The 18,477-nt window shown below is 37.1% G+C and overlaps 1 protein-coding gene across 2 annotated transcripts in view; it reads left to right on the forward strand.

The window, feature by feature from the left end:
- The window catches only part of LOC140147852 (pseudouridylate synthase 7 homolog), a 245,319-nt gene that overhangs the window by 14,956 nt on the left and 211,886 nt on the right, over nt 1-18,477 (forward strand). The window contains exons 4-7 of one of the 2 annotated variants that reach the window (XM_072169622.1): nt 275-362; nt 1,359-1,457; nt 3,469-3,570; nt 4,587-4,617. In XM_072169622.1, coding sequence (XP_072025723.1) covers nt 275-362; nt 1,359-1,457; nt 3,469-3,570; nt 4,587-4,617 — 320 coding nt within the window. Of the gene's footprint in view, nt 1-274; nt 363-1,358; nt 1,458-3,468; nt 3,602-4,586; nt 4,618-18,477 lie in introns of both variants that reach the window. The other variant, XM_072169621.1, reaches the window with a different exon arrangement.

Raw genomic sequence — 18,477 nt, forward strand, 5'->3', positions numbered from 1 at the left:
TTAAATTGCTAATTTCAAAAATCAAAATTATTTGATATCAGAATGACATTCTTCGTATTCAAAATGCAATTCGATATGTCTGATGTGCTCTAATGTCCCAAAATAAATACTGTCCAAACGTTCATACCCCAGCCCTTAACAAAAACTTTTTTTTTACTATGATTTGAAGCAGTATTCTATCACATTCATATACTGTTTAGAGCCCCATTTTATTAAGAATTACATTCAGCTAAAGTTAATATCACGGGTGTCCTATTTGTCTTCTGATGTACAGATATCGTGATTTCTTAGTGAATGAAATTGATGAGGCTGGTAATATTATCAGATTGACCGATTTGTCTTATCCAGCACCTGAAGGAGAGGTAAGAATCATGGGCTGTTCCTGTTGATATCCATACACCCCCGTGGAACACATAACCTTAGAAGTACTACACCCCTGTCAATTTGTGCCTATTTTTGCATTTTTCTCAAAAATCATAGCGCATTGGTGACAAGTAAGATATGTATAATATAGGGGCAAGGACTACAACTACTGTACTGGAAATTTTAGTTCAACACAGACATCAGTTGTGAGTTACAGTCAAAAATGAGGGAAAACCAGTATTTCTTCAATAAATCAATAACTACTTGCCTTGAGTTGCTGAATTTTCAGTGCAGTAGTTGTAGTCCTTGCCCCTATAATATACATATCTTACTTGTTACCAATGCGCTATGATTTTTGAGAAAAATGCAAAAATAGGCACAGAATTGGCCAGGGGTTTAGTACCCCTTAATCTCTCACACAGGGGGTGTAAACTTCTAATTGAATCACCCATTCGGGTATCCCCATTTGAAATTCACACTCCCTGTGTGGAAGATTAAGATCATGCCTTCCATAGGGGGTGTATGGATTTCAACTGGAAGAGCCCTATAGCTATAGTCTGTCCAGTGCGAGGTGACCAACACCAAAATGCATTCGGTTGGTCAGCATGCAAAAGCCAGGTTTTTGTCAAAACCAGGTTTGGAGATGAACCCAGATATGTTTCACCTTTTGCATTCTGTGAAAATGTGCTCAATTGTTTCAGACTCATTACAAAAGTACACAAATTGTACACAATTGTGGTTAAAATTTTATTTAGAATTCTTTACTGAAACCAGTAAAATAATTTCATGTCTATTGTACATTAAAAAAAAGGTATCAAACAGCGCATCTTCCATTCATCATCAAAAAGAAGGCCTGATTTTTGTCATGAGTAAAATCTCTTTTATGTGAACACAGTATTAAAAGGTTGTGACACAATCGACAGCCTCAGCGGACCACTCCAATGAGACAAGGAGGAAGGAAAACAACATTGACATGTTTTTATTTAACGTTCCAGAAACCATTGGATGTGAATAGTGTTCTGTCTAAGGAAGACCAGGAGCAACTGGCACAACTATTACAGGCTGACGATATGGAAGCATCTCACCTGATTCAGGTAATTTAACTCTATGGACAATACTGCCTTTCTTAAAGTGTCTCCGATTGGCTAATGATATGATATAACCATCTGAGTAACCAATCAAAATAGACCTTTTAGATCTCTTAGCAGTTTTAAGCTTAATCCCCTTTAGTCCTACACTGATTGGCTCAATGCATGAAATAGTTCTTAGAGGCCGATAATTTGACCGGTAGTTCTCATATTTAAATGTATAGATATAATAAAGATGCTAGTTTGCGTATGATGATCAACTCCCCACAGCACAGGATTGGTTATTAGCACATAAAAGGAAGGTTGATTCATCTGGTGCCTTCATCAGCGAAAAGGAATCGCAGATAATGGCGATAAGTGACGATACTTTTACAAGGAAAAAAGCAACTACATGTACTAGGCACTGTTGACATGATTATTAATAGGAAAGAAAGTTTCCTATTAATAAGACCTAACTTTAGAGACGGTTTGTATGTTTGAAGGTGCAAAGTTAACCATAATGCACACTGTTTTACCGGTGCATTCGGAAATTTCAATCATCATGACAAATTTTAAATGAATTTTATTTATTTATTTAAACTTTCTTTACCCAGGGTAGCTCCTTCAATGTCAAACACTGATTTCCAAGGAGGCCATGCATTTACATTGTGAACAAGAAGCATATATACAGTAATAAATAAGAAAATACAAAATAATTATAAATGGCACATGAAATTGCGAACAATTTGGAAAACATGTAAATTCAGATAATAGACATAATTACACTGGTTTTATCAAAAACAACTGCTTAAATTGAGCAATACTCATTGACTTAAAATTACATCTACTATCATTTGGAAGGCTATTCCACAATTTAGTAGCATGTGAATGAAAAGTTCTTTTACCTGCATTAATATTATATGGTGGTTCAAAAAGAGCAAAATGAATCATTTCTAATCTCTGTTTTGTCTGAAGTATGAATTTCTATTATTGTAGATACAACATTTGTTGAGCCAAAATGTGGAAGAGGTAGATATGGTTTGAATTATAATATTTAAATTTTATCTTGTGAAACCAAATACCATTGTCAGCTGCTGGTCATATTTCCACCCCTATTTAAAGCAGTGGCATAGCTAGGGGTTGAGGCGCCCAGTGCTAAGGAAACATATTTGCCCCCCCCCCCCATTCCTTGCAAAAATTGGGACAAATAGGGCCTACCACTGATTAATTTTGGTTATGAAGTTGAATATTGGTCTTAAATTGATCTTTCAAATGATTCTGTGCCTAAATGTGTGCGAAGCGTGAGAAAATTTTGACATTCATCATTTGGAGGGGGTGCAGAATTGATGTTGAATTGGCCAATTCGGCGCACCCAAAGGGTGGCACCCAGGGCATGTACCTTCCCCCCTTGCCTCAGACTTGATAAATCCTTTGACTTGATTTTAAGGGTGGGACTCTTGTTGTTTGAAGTGAAAACCTTCAGAACTTGCTCCATTTTGGCAGGTGAAAAAAAGTGCAGTGATTTATAGTGTGCTACACACAGACATGAGCCCACAAGCCTCAGCACACTTTATAAGAATTGGCTACTGACCACTGTAGCCCAAAACATACCATATAAACCATTAAGAAACAATCAGGGACTTGCAGCTAAGAAATGAACACCCTATTCATACCGCAATAGACCATCGCATCCAGGATCAGCTCCAGAGTTCTTATACGGTGTAACCAAGACAAATAAGCAGTTAGTTAAGTACATACCCTATGCATACTACAATGAACCAGCACAGCCAGGATCAGCTCCCCAAGTTCTCATATGGGTAACCAAGACAAATAAGCAGTTAGTTAAGTACATACCCTATGCATACTACAATGAACCAGCAGAGCCAGGATCAGCTCCCAAGTTCTCATATGAGTAACTAAGACAAATAAGCAGTTAGTTCCTTGCTCAGGGGAATTTTAAGTTGCCTCAATTATTCACAAACAAACAGAGACTGCACTGTGGCTCAAGTCATCAAAAAAAAATCTTTTGTGTTTGTAGGTTGGTGATGATAAGGAAGAAAGAACCAAAGTTCATCAGGTTATCAGGCAGCTATATCCCAGCATGGAGAGCACCACTAGTGATACAGCTGATGGCAAGAAGGTGATCAAAGTTATGAAAGCTAAACCTGGAGGTAAGTTCACATGACACCAGTCCCCAGGGTGGGGGAGGATATGTTGTGGGTGTGGGGTTGACAGTGTTATCCCAGCATGGAGAGCACCACTAGTGATGCAGCTGATGGCAAGAAGGTGATCAAAGTTATGAAAGCTAAACCTGGAGGTAAGTTCACATGACACCAGTCCCCAGGGTGGGGGAGGATATGTTATGGGTGTGGGGTTGACAGTGTTATCCCAGCATGGAGAGCACTAACAGTGATGCAACTGTTTGCAAAAAGTGATCAAAGTCATGAAAGTCATGGTAAGCTAACAGGACAACAGTCCCCTGGGTGGGGAGGATAGGTTGTAGGTGTGGGGTTGACAGCATTATACCAGCTTGGAGAGGACTAACAGTGATGCAACTGATGGCAAAAAGTGATCATCTGCGGTGTTGTAACTTACCATTGACTATGTGTACGCATGATCGTTTCCAATTTCTGAAAAAGGGGGCAATTCTTAAAGTATGCCCGTGTTCACGATATTTAAAAAAGAGGGGTGTTTTGATGATGGTGTCCTCAAAATTTACAAGGGTATATTTCAGTGTATATACAGTACCTTACATAACCAGACAACAGAACAACAGTTCTTATTAGACAAAAAAAATAAACCCGAAATGCATGTTTTTGTTGTGTCCTTGAAATGTTAACAAAGGGGTGTTTTAGTAAAAGTGTCTTTGAAACCTTCAAAATGGATATTTTTATGGCTAATTTGTCCCGTTTTTGTGCAAAATCAGGTTCAAAATTGCTGTAAATGTCCTTGAAAGCATGCAAAATTGGAAGTCATTTTGACGATCATGCGTGAATGCTAAGTGACAGTACCAGGTCCAAGTTATGATAGCTAAACCAGGAGGTAGGTTAACATGACACCAGTCCCCAGGGTGGGGAGGATATGTTGTGGGTGTGGGGTTGACAGTGTTATCCCAGCATGGAGAGCACCACTAGTGATACAGCTGATGGCAAGAAGGTGATCAAAGTCATGAAAGCTAAACCAGGAGGTAGGTTAACATGACACCAGTCCCCAGGGTGGGGAGGATAGGTTGCGGGTGTGTGGTTGACAGCTATATCCCAATATAGAAAATACACATGTATTATCAATATTATGGAGCAGGATGAGGTGATTATTAAAAAAAAAGATTATCAGAATTTGAAAAAAAATAGAAATTTAATTGACACTATCAAATATTTAAATATCAACATGTTCAAATTTGTAAATTACAAATTTTTATTTATTCATTAGTGTAGATATTCCAAATGTCCACAATCACATGCATATAGAACTACAATTTTGCAGCAACATGTATCATGTTGTGCATGAATCGTCACCGGCCATTTTCCAGTTAGAAAATGTCTAGTTAACGCAATTTTGTCAATAGGTGGGACACTTATATGTCCTAGATGGGTGTTTTCTGGACATGATTAATATAACAATCAATCATTTAAAAAAAAAAATCAAATTATCCCTTGCGACTGTTATGGAGGCTAAATAAGGATTTTAGTTAACAGGGGGCCAGTCCCCTGGGGTGGGGTGCATTTGTGGTGGGTGTGGGGCCAGTGAGTTTTGCACAACAAAGATACAACTATTATGGAGGTAATAAAGGTGGGAATAAAGGCAACAGAATGTTTTCATTATTCTAAAGAAAGTGTCTTCTTCCCTGCAATGTCGCATGTCTTCCATAGGGAGTGTATGGATTTCAGCTGGAATAATAGTCTTAATTCAAACCTGTATACATGTTACTGTGTGGTACTGTGCACAAGTTATTGGTTACAGATTCTCCTGTGATGGGCATGGGTCAAATAAAGCTAAAGATAAAGTCTTGAATTAATCTGTATTCACTGTTTAATGTTTAACTTTGAAAAAAACACCTGTGAATCTGGAGATCTTTGCAGGGGGTTAAGAATAACAGCTATAGAAAATGATGAGATGCCGCACATTTGACCAAATCCCTCCAATTCTTTAAAAAGGAAAAAAAGAATTCTTCATGACATGACTCCAGATTATCTTCACAATCTTCTTCTACCATATATTTCAACACATTCTCTTGGTTCAACAAACTTCTGCTTACAACTACTTGGACTTCATATGTCTTTGGTGATCATGCTTTGTGCTTCTGCATCTAAGCTGCTGAACTTTTCAATTGTAAATCAATTGAAACATGATATTGAAAAGTGTCGCAAAACATGCTTTTTCAAAATATTGTTTATGATGTAAAATTCTTATCATTAACTATTTGTCATTGCACCCACATCTCATATGCACAGTTTATCCCTTACATATCATGTGTCTTGAATAGCTATATAGCCCACCAACCTTGTGATTAAGGAGACTAGGAAATAATTCCTAATATCTCATACCTTAGTTTGTATGCCTTTATCTAATCTTGCCCCACTGACAACTTACTATATTTAGCCCTTGGCCGGGGAAGAGTCTGCTAAATGTAGGAATTTTTTAGCCTTTTTTTATAAACATGTTTGTAATTGGCTTATAGCCATCACATGCTGACAATACACATAACTGATTGGTTACCAGGTCATGGCCAGGCCTGATCACAAAATAAACATCATCTGTATAGAAAACTATGCAGCAGGCGATTTACTTCAGAAAATTACTACATTGCACAAAACTAAGTCCATTATCTATAGTTAATTGAATGTTTATTGACTCTGATAACCCATGTGTATAAACCTGTATAATATTGGTGTTCAGTTCATAAAAACAGGACCATGACTCTGACAAAAGCTAGCAAGAGCAAATGGCTGTGTAATCAGTGTTTACTTTAGTGATAAAGGCATCTTGCAATTTTCTTCGTATACTTATAGCCAAATTTGTTTCCTGTACATGTATAGTACAAAAAAAGGAATGGGGGCCCAATGTGAGCTTGGTCGTGATGTGGTGAATTTCATGGTGTTTAGATTTGGTATTATTATCTCTTGCAAGCCCGGTGACACCTCATTATAGAAATCAGACCTGTCGATAGGTTGTAAGAGGGATAGCCTTTTCCAGGCACAAATTGCGCCATATAAAAAGGAAGTTTTGCTACTTTGCAACACAATAAAAACTTTTAAGTTTTAAAATGCAAAATGAGATCCTGTAGGTGGCTCCCGAGGGGGCTTAAAAAACTAAATGCAAAATGAGGTTTTAAAAAAATATTGTTTTCCAGAGTCAAGACGCAGGTATCATTATTAAGCCTCATATCACTTATTTATTGTCGAATAAGTGCAGAGTAGGTTAGATATGAATATTAAATGTTAGACCAAAGTAGCTCAAAGTACATGTACTATACACCTGATCCGTGAACTTGTTTTATTATGTTTTGATTGATGCTGTTCAAATTGTTTATAAGTATGTTTGTATTTTAGTACGGTACTTGTAAATGTTTTTTTTTTTTGTATTGCTTCAGAATAGGCTAAGTATAGGTAAAGGAGACGATCCTGTATAAACAGTGATCTGAGTGCCCATCTCTCTTTCATTGGCGATTGGGCCAGACTCCATGTAATGTTGCTATAGGGGGATCGCTACACCTCTACAGCATTTAAGAATGCCGGTACCCATTTAAACACCTGGGTGGAGAGGAGTAATCAAGATAAAGTGCAACCTTCCGATTATGATTCAGTGCCTGTTCCGCTAGACCACCGTGCTTCTTAGGCCAAAAAAAAAAAAGATGTTTGCTTGCCCTCAACCGACCGACCCTAATTTTGGAAATCAGAAAAAGAAAAAATTTCTATTTACTGTACAAAAGAATACAACCCTATTTTTGGAAATTCCTGAATTTTTTTTTTTTTCTTTTCAAATTTTTGCATTCTGAAGATGTAAAAAAATGTATTTTAGAGCTTGTGTTTAACATTTTAGTTGTTTTGTAATGTTAGTTGATTCATTTTGACACCAAAATTGTCTGATTTTTCAATACAAATAGTACAGTTTGCTAGTAATTAAAAAAGTAAAAATCCTGACCGTCCGACCCAATTGTTAAAATTCAATTGAGCGCAAGCAAACAATTCTTTTGGCCTTAGACAGATGTTTTTTTATAAATGCTTGTTAATCTTGTTGCTAATAATAATAATAGAACATCTGTGTAAGAGATTGGTGTTTACAAAGAATTTAAGAATATTTTATATACATTAAAAAAAAAAAGCGCAGTGATTTATATAGTGCGCTATGCACAGGCACAAAGCCTAGACGTTGATCCACAAGCCTCAGCACACTTCACAGGTTGTCGCTGACCACTACGGCCTCGCATCATTCCATAAACCATTTAACAAAACATGGAGCTGTGAAGCTTGAGTGGCTTCCTGGGCCAATTCCATTCAGGTGTAAGTCGGAACACTATGATGTGTAAATTTTACCAGATATACAACCCCATGTACCAAAAATCTGGTTTGAAAACATAACAAATTTCATATTATTAGTTTGTACATTATGGCCTTAACTACATTGCAGGACTTTCAGCTAACAAGCGCTCACCCAAGACATACATACAACATACTTTCTCATCCAGAATAAGTTAGCGTTTTAGCAGCATGTTAAAAAGTATTTCAGATTGTTGACCCTGATGGTCATAACTGTTGTTGCTGTAGCTTTTTATGAAAATAATAATAATAATACAATAATGTTTATAGTACCTTACTCCAAAGTCCTTATGGGTGTTCAAATAAAAATAGTAAAAACAGCAAGAAAGAAAAAAGTACAAAATTATTTATGTACAGTATGCAGAGAGCTTAACGAAGTTGGTCAAACAGGCATGTGTCACAATGCCATTGTTAACTAAATTTGAATTGGACTATTCCAATTGAAATACATACACCCCCTATATGGAAGACTTGACACACAGGGGTGTAGATTTCAAATGGAGCCACTCATTCAGGTAACTCCATTTGAAATCTACACTCCATGTGTGAAAGATTAAGTCATGTCTTCCATAGGGGGTGTATGGATTTCAACTGGAATAGCCCATTTTAGAGCAAACGACACTGAATGGGTCACTCCATTCGAAATTCACACTCCCTCTGTGGAAGATTAAGGTCATGTCTTCCATAGGGGTGTATGGATTTCAACTGGAATAGCCCATTTTAGAGCAGACGACACTGAATGGGTGACTCCATTTGAAATACACACTCACTGTGTGGAAGATTAAGGTCATGTCTTCTATAGGGGTGTATGGATTTCAACTGGAAGAGTCCCTTGAATGAAGAGACAGTTTATTTTAAAGTTCAGCAGATGCTTGGTGGGGAAAGGTTGGTCTCAATATATGATTTAGTGGAAACAGAGACAAGTTGAAGTTGTGAAGCTGAGTGCGATCTCCTGGATGGTCTGTATTCCTGGACTGCATCTGTCAGATAGTCTGCAGCAATGATATTGAGAGCTCAGAAACACAAAGCCTTGTGTCCATTTTTGCAGAAAAAAAACGTGATTGAAAATTTGTTCATACTATTTAACCATTTTATGACAGTTTGTTATTTTGACTTTGAAAAGTTTGAAAAAGGTATGTTATAATGTACATGTAGAGATGAGGCTCTTTGTTACCTACTGAAAAGATAATCTTATTTTTGAAAAAAAATGCACACAAGGTCTTGTTTTTCAGAGCCCTTGATATCAAGATGTTTTTGTTGCAAGCTTTAACAAATTATACAAAAAGTGACTCTTTAAATTGTGAAATATCACTGAATACTTGTGTTAAATACTTCGATACTGGATTATCAGCGAAGCCTCATTCCAGTTTACTCCATTCATTTTCAAGCTTTCAATGACCTCTGATAGAATATATGAACAATTGTTAACTATCAAACAAAAAGTTCCAAGCAGTCCTCGCCTAAACGATGGTAGCCATATTATATATACAATGAATTTTAGGAATCCCATACACAAGCCTGCTTTGAGGAATAAAGCGTAGAGGAGCTCGGGCATCCAAAGGGAGGAAGACAATTTGACATGGGTCATGATTATGAAAGGCAGCCACATAACGTAAAATAAACTGATGATACCGAGATACACTTTGGCCGTTATCATGTCCCATTTACTTGGCTGTATGGTGTATGTGATCTGGTCTTTATACCTTGGAGGAATACTGAGACGCTGTATGCAAGTATCTAGCATTTGAAAATAACAGATGGACGAGATGAGCATGTTACTGACGATGAGGAGAGAGATGAAGAAGAAACTGATGAAGGAATAGTTCTCCCAATGTGTGATGCAGCTTTTTGAGATCTGTGAAGTATCCACTCCCCAACCAAGTAAAGATGGTAGAAAGAGTACGCAGCATCCCGCAAGTAAACTCCCCGTGGTTACATATGCTTTGTGTATAGTCATAAAGGTGGGGTACACATCGGGGTAGATAATTGCGTAGAAGCGATCATAACTGATGCAGCCATACAACACGATGGTCATACCGAAGGAGCTTGTGTTTAACATTTTAGTTGTTTTGTAATGTTAGTTGATTCATTTTGACACCAAAATTGTCTGATTTTTCAATACAAACAGTACAGTTTGCTAGTAATTAAAAAAGAAAAAATCCTGACCGCCTGACCCAATTGTTAAAATTCAATTGAGCTTGTGTTAAATACTTCGATACTGGATTATCAGCGAAGCCTCGTTCCAGTTTACTCCATTCATTTTCAAGCTCTCAATTATCTCGGATAAGATAAATGAACAATTGTTAACTATCAAACAAAAAGTTCCAAGCAGTCCTCGTCTAAACGATGGTAGCCATATTATATATACAATGAATTTTAGGAATCCCATACACAAGCCTGCTTTGAGGAATAAAGCGTAGAGGACTTCAGGCATCCAAAGGGAGGAAGACAATTTAACGTGGGTCATGATTATGAAAGGCAGCCACATAACGTAAAATAAACTGATGATACCGAGATACACTTTGGCCGTTATCATGTCCCATTTACTTGGCTGTATGGTGTATGTGATCTGGTCTTTATACCTTGGAGGAATACTGAGACGCTGTATGCAAGTATCTAGCATTTGAAAATAACAGATGGACGAGATGAGCATATTGCTGACGATGAGGAGAGAGATGAAGAAGAAACTGATGAAGGAATAGTTCTCCCAATGTGCTCTTTGTTACTTACTGAAAAGATAATCATATTTTTTTGGGGAAAATGCACACGAGGCCTTGTGTTTCCGAGCTCTTGATATCAAGATTGTTTTTTGTTGCTAGCTTTAACAAATTATAACATTTATTAAAGTGACTCTTTATTGTGAAATATCACTGGATACTTGTGTTAAATACTTCGATACTGGATTATCAGCGAAGCCTCGTTCCAGTTTACTCCATTCATTTTCAAGCTTTCTATGACCTCTGATAGAATATATGAACAATTGTTAACTATCAAACAAAAAGTTCCAAGCAGTCCTCGCCTAAACGACGGTAGCCATATTATATATACAATGAATTTTAGGAATCCCATACACAAGCCTGCTTTGAGGAATAAAGCGTAGAGGAGCTCAGGCATCCAAAGGGAGGAAGACAATTTGACATGGGTCATGATTATGAAAGGCAGCCACATAACGTAAAATAAACTGATGATACCGAGATACACTTTGGCCGTTATCATGTCCCATTTACTTGGCTGTATGGTGTATGTGATCTGGTCTTTGTACCTTGGAGGAATACTGAGACGCTGTATGCAAGTATCTAGCATTTGAAAATAACAGATGGATGAGATGAGCATGTTGCTGACGATGAGGAGAGAGATGAAGAAGAAACTGATGAAGGAATAGTTCTCCCAATGTGTGATGCAGCTTTTTGAGATCTGTGAAGTATCCACTCCCCAACCAAGTAAAGATGGTAGAAAGAGTACGCAGCATCCCGCAAGTAAACTCCCTGTGGTTACATATGCTTTGTGTATAGTCATAAAGGTGGGGTACACATCGGGGTAGATAATTGCGTAGAAGCGATCATAACTGATACAGCCAAACAACACGATGGTCATACCGAAGGAGAGATTGAGGATAAACGACATGGTATTGCATACGGACAAACTTGGATTCCATTTGTTAGATAATCCTATTCCATCGATAAGAAACACCAGTCCAATTAAAATGTCGGTAAATGTTAGGAATTTCATCAATACACCAAGGGCATTGTAAAAGTTTCGTAGCATCGATAATGTCACAAAGGTATAACAGTTCAGTATTACTAGTAGTGAGCCATATATTATGTACTCAATTTCAATGTGCTTGATATCGGCCATATTGGATCCTGTAATCTTCACAACTTGACAGATGCAATTATTTGCAACACTAGGTTTCAGAGAAAATCGGCAGTCGTAGGCTCAGATTGACATGAGTGGCCAGTTAATGAGCAATATACGCGGATCTTTGTGTTCACTTCAAGAGTGCGGATATGCGCCGAGCAACATTTTGACACAAATTTGGCCAATCAGATTATCTGTCTGTTGTTTACAGTATGTCCAGCACCTCCTGTGAGATACCGAAGGGATGCTGCAGCCAAACAAAATTGTTTCGCTTGCCCAAGATCGCAACAGTTGAAGAAAGCTTGTAGTCGCCTGATGATGATGATGTTGTTAATAGTATACCTGTTACATTTGTGGCTGCAGCAGGAATAAGTCAATGATTGATTGATTGATTGATTGATTGATTGATTGATAAGTCACTATACTCTTTGACTCTCAATGATGACCCCTTAATGTAGTGTTTCCATTCATTCACTTGGGATCAAGTAAAAATACAGTTGAAGACCATTGATGAGATTCAATCATACAAATCAAATTGATAGTATTTGACACCTCTTGTTCAAAATCTGCTTAACTTGAACAGTCATGCTACAAATGCAAACAAGTTTCAGTCAGCTCTTTGCCTTGATCTCTCCGAAGTCACATTTGAAGAATGTGGTATTGTTTAGTTCTATGCTGTCTGGCTGGTATTTGTGTCAAGTTGATACTCTACACTGGTTGTTCTTTTTGTTGATTACCACTGGCCACTACTCCTGAGTTGATTCTACATTTATCACATGTTATCTATTTTGATGCTTGCGAAAAACGTTCCAGGGTACGAAGGACAATGCTATTGTAAACAAATTTGTTTTGAGAGATGATTTGAATGTGTCAACAGTCTCAGAGTCTCTGAATGAATGAATCTTTATTTCCATAATTAAAAAGCAAAATACATTGAAATCATGCATCAAAATATATATAATATAAGACGATTATGGAGGTAATGGTCAAAGGCCAATGAGGCCAGCATTGACCATTCCTTACAGCATTAATTTAAAATAGCAACAAAAACAAAGTATATTCAGACTTTCACACAAGAAAAATGGGGCTCCAAGAATAAATAAAATGGTGAAATTAGATGCAGTTTATGTTTCTTTGAAAGTGTTTGATTGCAATTGCTACTTTGAGGCCGTTAACTCTCTCCATGCAGGTGTGGATTGCAGACGGCAAGTTTCAAAAAAGTTTTTTAAACATTTATAAACGCCAGAAATGTAATTGTCATGACCATATTTGGAATTAGCATGAAAAATGCATTAAAATGAGTACAAACAAGCCTAGTATTGGTTTATTGGTTCTTGATATAGCTCTTGATATTTTGAGAAAATATCTCAAAATTTGGGCTTTTTATGTTGAAGCATATATGGCTAGCATGCAGAGCATAGGGAAGTTCTGTAACAGTGGGCAGGAGGTCTTGATCAGTGAATACTTCCTTATTTCTTGTTTAATTATACTTATTACACTGGTGTAAGTCTTCCGGGAATTCCCGGAATTCCGGAAATATGGCCAAAAAAATAAAAAATTCTGGAAATGTAAAAAAAAAAAAGAATTATTATTATTTTTTTAAATTTAAATTTAAATTTTAAATTTTTTAACATTTCCGGGTTAGATGATGATAATTCGTCATAAAAACGGAAAAAAAACCTTTTTTGAGGTGAGTGATACCCTGCAGCCTATTCCCCGGACAAGCCTCCTTGGAAATTTGGCGAGGTGCTCGCCTTTGGCTCGCATGTTTTTCAGGGAGTGGTTTGTTACCTCACTTACACCTCTGTTATTACATGTGTCTTGTGTGACAGATGAATGTTGGATATTTTACAAAGAAATGATCAAATGAGCATGGTAGTTTTTAAAAATATGTTTTACACACGTTCCCCCATGTAAGTACTCCGGCAAAACAACTATCCAATAAAGCGTGTGCAAAACATGTTCAGAAAAAAACCAATTCAGTTTATTTATCATGCAAATATTTTATGATAATTGTTTAAGTGATACCGTTGATATGATTTGTACATGTTGGATTTTCATCGCTAGTTACACCCAAAAATTTGGTTTCAGTTCTGACATGAAGAAGCAGTTTATTCCAAAGTTCAGCAGGTGCTTTGGTAAGAAAGATCGGTGACCATATACTTGAGTGGAAACATATGATGATGAAGTTGAAGTTGTGAAGATGAGCACAATCTCCTGGATGGCCTGTATTCCTCAACTAGATCTGCCAGATAGTCTGGAGCAATAATATTAAGGGCTCAGAAAAACAAAGCCTGATGTCCATTTTTGAAAAAGGTGATTGTAAATTTGGTCTTACTATATAACCGTGTGATGACAGTTTGTTATAAAAGGTATGTTATGAAGATGAGGCTATGTGTTACTGAAAAGAGAATTTCCTTCTGAAAATGTTGATACCAAATCACATTTTTGAAAGAAAAAAAATGATCATGATCCATGAGCCCTCGATATCAAGACCAAGACCATGTTGTTGCTAGTTTTACCAAATTATGTCATCTATAAAAGTGACTCTTTGTTGTGAAATATATCACTGAATGCTAAGATTATGTCAAATGCTCCGATACTGGATTATCTGCGAATCCTCTTTCCAGTATCCTCCAGTGACTTCATAAAGCCCTCAATCATCATAGAAAAAGTTCCAAGCAGTCCTCGCCTAAATGACGGTAGCCATATTATATATACAATGAATTTAAGGAATCCCATTGACAAGCCTGATTTGAGGAATAAAGTATAGAGGACATCGGGCATCCAAAGAGAGGAAGATATCTTTATGTGAGTTATGATCATGAAAGGCAGCCACATAACGTAAAATAAACTGATAATACCAAGGTATACTTTGGCTGTTATCATGTCCCATTTACTCGGCTGTATGTTGTATGCACTGTGGTCTTTGTACTTTGCAGGAGTATTAAGACGATTTATGCAAATATCCAGCATTTTGAAATAACAGGCGGATGAGATGAGCATGTTGATGACGACGAGGAGAAGGATGAAGAAGAAACTGGTGAAGGAATAGTTCTCCCAATGTGCGATGCAGCTCTGTGACATCGTCGAAGTATCCACTCCCCAACTAAATAATGACAGTAGGAAGACTATAGAGCATCCAGTTAGTGAACTCCCAGTGATAACATATGCTCTGCCTAAAGTCATAAAAGTGGGGTACACATCGGGGTAGACAATTGCGTAGAAGCGATCGTAACTTACGCAGCCAAACAATACGATGGTCATACCGAACGAGAGGCTGAGGATAAACGACATAGTATTGCATACGGAGAGACCGGGATTCCATTTGACAGACAGTCCTATTCCATCGATAAGGAATACCAGTCCAATTATAATGTCGGTAAATGTTACCAATTTCATCATTAAGCCAAGCGCGTTGTAAAAGTCACGTAACATCAACAGTGTGAGAAAGGTATAACAATTCAGTGTTACTATCAGTGAGCCATATATTATGTATATGATTTCAGTGTGCTTGAGATCGGCCATATTGGATCCTGCAATCTTACCAACTTCATTCAAAATATGACGAATGTAATATTTGCTTTTAGAGATGGCTGATACAGTAAGGAATGTAGGTTCCAGCTGCTCTGTTGTACTTTTTGATGATTTGTATCAATGTAAGAGAAAGGCCTTTTGTAGGTGACGTGATGCCCACATATTGGTGATATAAAAACGGGACTGGATGTAGTATATCTCCCCGTAACATTTTTGGTTGCAGTGGGAGTAATTCACTTACACTCTTTAACTCTCACACGTTATCTTTTTTGAGGCTTGCGAAAACGTTCCAGGGTACGAAGGGCAATTCTAGCAGGGTTGCCAGTCCAGAAGGCCGTAGTGCCGGGAGCAACACATCAAGTTGGTGATGGCAGGAGGTGGAATTTGAACATTTCAATTCCTATCAAACCAAAAAGCTTTCTTATTAAAATTGTAAAATGTGGCCACTTTTATTGACTCCAGCTTGGGAAGCATGCAATGGTTCACTTGATTGAATATCTGGGAAATTTTTTCCCGGATATGTGGCAATGCAGTTGAAAATAGCCCAATTGGACAGGAATAGAGCAACACTGGCAACAGTGAACCAGCAGGTGGTTGCCTATATTTGTTCCTTTCCTGCATTATCATTTAGTATTGTTTGTTTGTCAACATTTAGGGATAGGTTTAAGAAAATTTAGTATCATTAGGGATCTGATGACTATAGAATTCTCCACTTGATAGGGATTTATTAATTGGGCTATTCCAGTTGAAATTTATATGCCCCTGTGGAAGACATGACCTTTATCTTCCACACAGGGGTTGTATAGATTTCAAATGGAGTCACCCATGCCTATGTGAAAAATAACTTTATGAACAAAGGCCTATGTGAAACACAGCCTGATATACAAAGGCCTTTGTAAAACATAGCCTTATATGCAAAGGCCTATGTGAATCATACTTACATACAAAGGCCTATGTGAAAATAGCCTTATTCACAAAGGCCTTTTGAAACATAGCCTTATATATACAAAGGCCTAGATGTAACATAGTCTTATATGCAAAGGTCTGTGTGAAACATAGCCTTATATCAAAGGCCTTTTGAAACATAGCGTTATATACAAGGACCTATGTGAAAGATAGCCTTATATGCAAAGGTCTATGTGAACAGCCTTATTATATATCAAAGGCCTTTGTAAAACATAGCCTTACATACAAAGGCCTATGTAAAACATAGCCTTATATCAAAGGCCTTTTGAAACATAGCGTTATATACAAAGACCTATGCGAAAGATAGCTTATATACAAAGGCATCTGTGAAACATAGCCTTATGCAAAAACCTATGCAAAGCATAGCCTTATTATACAAAGGCCTATGAGAAAGGTAGCCTTATACAAAGGCATATGTGAAACAGCCTTATATACAAAGGCCTCTGTGAAACATAGCCTTATACAAAGGCATATGTGAAACAGCCTTATACAAAGGCCTCTGTGCCTTATACAAAGGCATATGTGAAACAGCCTTATACAAAGGCCTCTGTGAAACATAGCCTTATACAAAGGCCTATGTGAAACAGCCTTATATACAAAGGCCTCTGTGAAACATAGCCTTATACAAAGGCCTATGTGAAACAGCCTTATATACAAAGGCCTCTGTGAAACATAGCCTTATACAAAGGCATATGTGAAACAGCCTTATATACAAAGGCCTCTGTGAAACATAGCCTTATACAAAGGCATATGTGAAACAGCCTTATATACAAAGGCCTCTGTGAAACATAGCCTTATACAAAGGCCTATGTGAAACAGCCTTATATACAAAGGCCTCTGTGAAACATAGCCTTATGCAAAGGCCTCTGTGAAACATAGCCTTATGCAAAGGCATATGTAAAACAGCCTTATATAAAAAGGCCAATTGAAACATAGCCTTACATGAAACGTATAGCATTATATACAAAGGCCTTTCCTTTATTTAAATTAAAAAGTATGTGGTTTATTGTGTCTTTGGGTGTAATATTTGAAAAGGTGAGCATAAACGTCAGACCACAGGTCTTTTATTTAGCAGGCCATCATTGAAATTTAGCAGGCCTTGATTGAAAGGAAATGATTTGATTTGATTTGATTGATAACTTGTTAGGTACTTGTTAGATAATGAATCGGTAGGTTAATCGGAACCATATCCTAAATTTCTGTCCGGTCAAATTCCTGTTTGGATTGCGATGTGCTCAATCAGTTGAGTGAATTAAAATCAGGAACAACCAGTACCTAAATATTTACTATTAATATTTGTTTAAATATTACATACTTGATACAACGGGCATGGTGGATTGACATGCATGGGTGGATTTACATGCATGGTAGCCATGTAGAGATTATATTGCAAACGTTTGTCTTGTCGTGTTTAATATAAATCAAAACATGGTCGATACTTTGTTGATACAGGATTAAGAGAGTGGCTACGGATTGATCTGAACTTGTTCAATAACTGATGCTTTATTGGTACATGATTTAGTGGCTACGGATCGATCAGACCTTTTTCAATAATCGATACTTTATGTAGGTGATTGAATTGCTGGAGTCTGGATTTTGACTGCACAAGTTGTAGCGGAGTTGAGAATGGACCGTACGAATACCATTGGAGAAGTTGTGTACTGCAAGCAAAGCTTGATCATCTGACTATGATAGATCAATGATCTATATTTGAAAATGATCTGTATCTAGAAAGGATATAGAGCGGAAATTGCTATGTCAAGCTACACAATGGAAGTGCATCAAAACATTTGACCGAAATGTAATGGATTGTCGAGCTCTAGTTATTGGAAAATGCAGAGATATAAAACCAATTTATTTAACATCAAAAGGCCAGACAGATTATGGATTTAGGCTAAAAATATGCAATGAAATGCAATTTTATAAGTTTGCACAAATATTATGACTTTTAACCACTCATGCATTGCACATTATATCAGTTAATACTTCTAGTTATCTTGAAATACTGAAGAAATTATGTTAAATGATTGTGATTTGGTTGATTGGAGAGCCTTGAGACCTGATATAGGTGACAGTGATTATTGAAGCAATTTAGGAAAAGGAAGGATGGTATGAAAGACTGCCCGTCCAGTCTTAACCACACACAGCTG

The sequence above is a fragment of the Amphiura filiformis genome, chromosome 3 (assembly GCF_039555335.1).
Source record: "Amphiura filiformis chromosome 3, Afil_fr2py, whole genome shotgun sequence".
NCBI lineage: Eukaryota > Metazoa > Echinodermata > Ophiuroidea > Amphilepidida > Amphiuridae > Amphiura > Amphiura filiformis.